Raw genomic sequence first — 2,315 nt, forward strand, 5'->3', positions numbered from 1 at the left:
GGAAACATAAGTGGCTTACAGTGTGCCTAAGCACAAATACTATAAGTAGCCTATAAGCATAATTAACATATAGCTCTCCAGCTATGATACACATACAGATATATTCCTTCTGTACTAACTATAATTAAAAACTGTGCACTATAAGATGATCAGCAACAGGTCGCTTCAGTGTACAAGAGAAAAGGAGATTCCTACTAGATGGAAAGCTCTGCACATCCGATGCTCGCCCCCACCACATATAATGAGCAGTTTAGTGCGGGGGCATGGCTGAAGACCACTCATACATGAGCGTCAGATGACACACAAATGAAAACTCTAATTGTACAGTGTGTTCCATGAGTCTGCTCCTGGAGATTTCAGCACCAGTGTGATTCAGAACAGCTCCTGCAGCACTTACTACAGGACTATGGACGAATTATTCCTCTATGGGAGCTTTTCCCAAGACAAGAACCAGTCTCTGGTTGGCAGTAATGTGCTCTCAACTCATTCACTTCTGAACAGCTCTTTGTTGGACCAGAATAAAGTCATGGAAGCCCCTCGGTACAACAGGCAGCTGCGGATCATCACTATGACCATCATCTTCACACTGGCACTGGTGGGGAACTGTGTGGTGTTGTACAAGATCTGCAGTGGCAAAGACAAAAAAAGAAAAATCAACTTTTTAATCACCCACTTGGCATTAGCTGACTTGTATGTATCAATTATGACTCTCTTCTCTCAGATTGTGTGGGAGCTGCTGGAGGATGAGTGGTTAGCTGGTGATGTCTCTTGCCGGATTTTCAAAGTGTTTCAAGCTTCTGGACTCATTGCATCCTCAAATATAATCGCCATAGTTGCCCTGGAGAGGCATCAAGTCATTATGAACCCTTTAAGCACCCCTTTGCCTACCAGGTTCATTGTAGCTTTGGGCTGGTTCTTAGCACTCCTTCTCTCTGTGCCACAAGCATTTGTTTTCAGAGCAGTCTATACAGAGGATGGTAGCAGGTGTCACAATGTTTTTGGGCAGCTACCTAGGTGGCATTTCCAGATCTATATTATATACAGTTCAGTTACAGTTTTTTTCTTGCCCTTCTGTATCTTGGTTGTAGCATACATTCGCATACTCTGGATCCTCTGGAATGGAAAGCCGGCCAGAATCCCTAAAAACTGCAATGGAATTCTGGAGCTTCAGGTGATGAAGAGACCCTTAAAACTGATTACTACCAATAGTTGCATTCCAAGAGCTAAGATTAAGACATTAAAAATGACACTGGTAATTATTATGTTATTCATTGTGTGTGGGCTTCCCTACTTTATTGTAGAGATGAAAGTGGCATTTGGCACCATCACTGGCTTGGATGGAGAAGTGATGGCAGTGCTGGGTATTTTTGTTGTGACTAATAGCGCAGTTAACCCTTATGTGTATCTCTTCTTTAAAACCAACAATGTTTCTCTTCGGAACGTAGAGCAGAAGATGTGTTTTTCCTGTTGCCTCCAAGAGCACAAAGAGATCACCTTCCAGAGGGAGCTCTTCTCATCCTGTCCACCTACACAAAAAAAAGAGGCATCCAGCACCACCACCTCTGAAGTTGAGACATCTTCTGTCGTACAACGATCAGTCTCTTTCTTGCATTCTGTTGCTCCTTTAAACAAAGAGCTTAGTGCTCCATGTGAGACTTGTCTGTGATGGGGGGTGATTTTTGGAGTGAACGAGACTATTCATAAATACGTAAATTACATACAGTCATAAAGAAGTTAAAGTCAGTGCAGTGATCTGTTATTTTCTTAAGATATAGTTTATAGTTTTTTTGCGTCAAAGGGTGAACAGTGCAGAACTTTAAAACTAGCCTTACACAAATGCTGAATTACTGTATTATCTCACTGTTGGTTGCTTCACCAGTTGTTAAGAATTCAACACATGAAAACCCAAATGTATGTCTTGTTTCTCTGCCCATGATTATGATGTGCAGAAAAATCGATGTAAATACTTTTATACCCAAAAAAAGACAAAAGTATTCTAGGAGTGATACCTTTATTGGCTAATCAGAACAATTATATTTGCAAGCTATCAGAGAGGATTACATATGAATTACTGAGACAAGAGCACAACATTTAAGAGATGTTACAACAGTACATTTGTGCTTTAGTTAGATGAGGTGATGCCTCCTAAATAAAAGCAAGCTAAAACAATTAAGGTTTTTGTTACAAATGGAGAGATGGTGTGAAAAGTATCCATGTAGTGAGTCATAAATCAAGGTGTTAGATTGAGTCCTTATGTCAAAGACCTGGACATCCTTATTAGCTTGAATTTCCAGATATTTCTCTATATCCATCAT

At 40.4% G+C, this 2,315-nt stretch overlaps 1 protein-coding gene across 1 annotated transcript; it reads left to right on the forward strand.

The window, feature by feature from the left end:
- The first annotated feature begins 356 nt into the window (after nucleotides 1-356).
- Nucleotides 357-1,902, forward strand: GPR150 (G protein-coupled receptor 150). Its single transcript, XM_073655020.1, has one exon. The coding sequence runs from the start codon at nucleotides 407-409 to the stop codon at nucleotides 1,664-1,666; it is 1,260 nt and encodes a 419-aa protein (XP_073511121.1). The 5' UTR covers nucleotides 357-406; the 3' UTR covers nucleotides 1,667-1,902.
- The last annotated feature ends 413 nt before the right edge of the window (nucleotides 1,903-2,315 follow it).

This window comes from Phyllobates terribilis, unplaced genomic scaffold (assembly GCF_046119375.1).
Source record: "Phyllobates terribilis strain yellow unplaced genomic scaffold, ASM4611937v1 Scaffold_1__5_contigs__length_1240528914, whole genome shotgun sequence".
NCBI lineage: Eukaryota > Metazoa > Chordata > Amphibia > Anura > Dendrobatidae > Phyllobates > Phyllobates terribilis.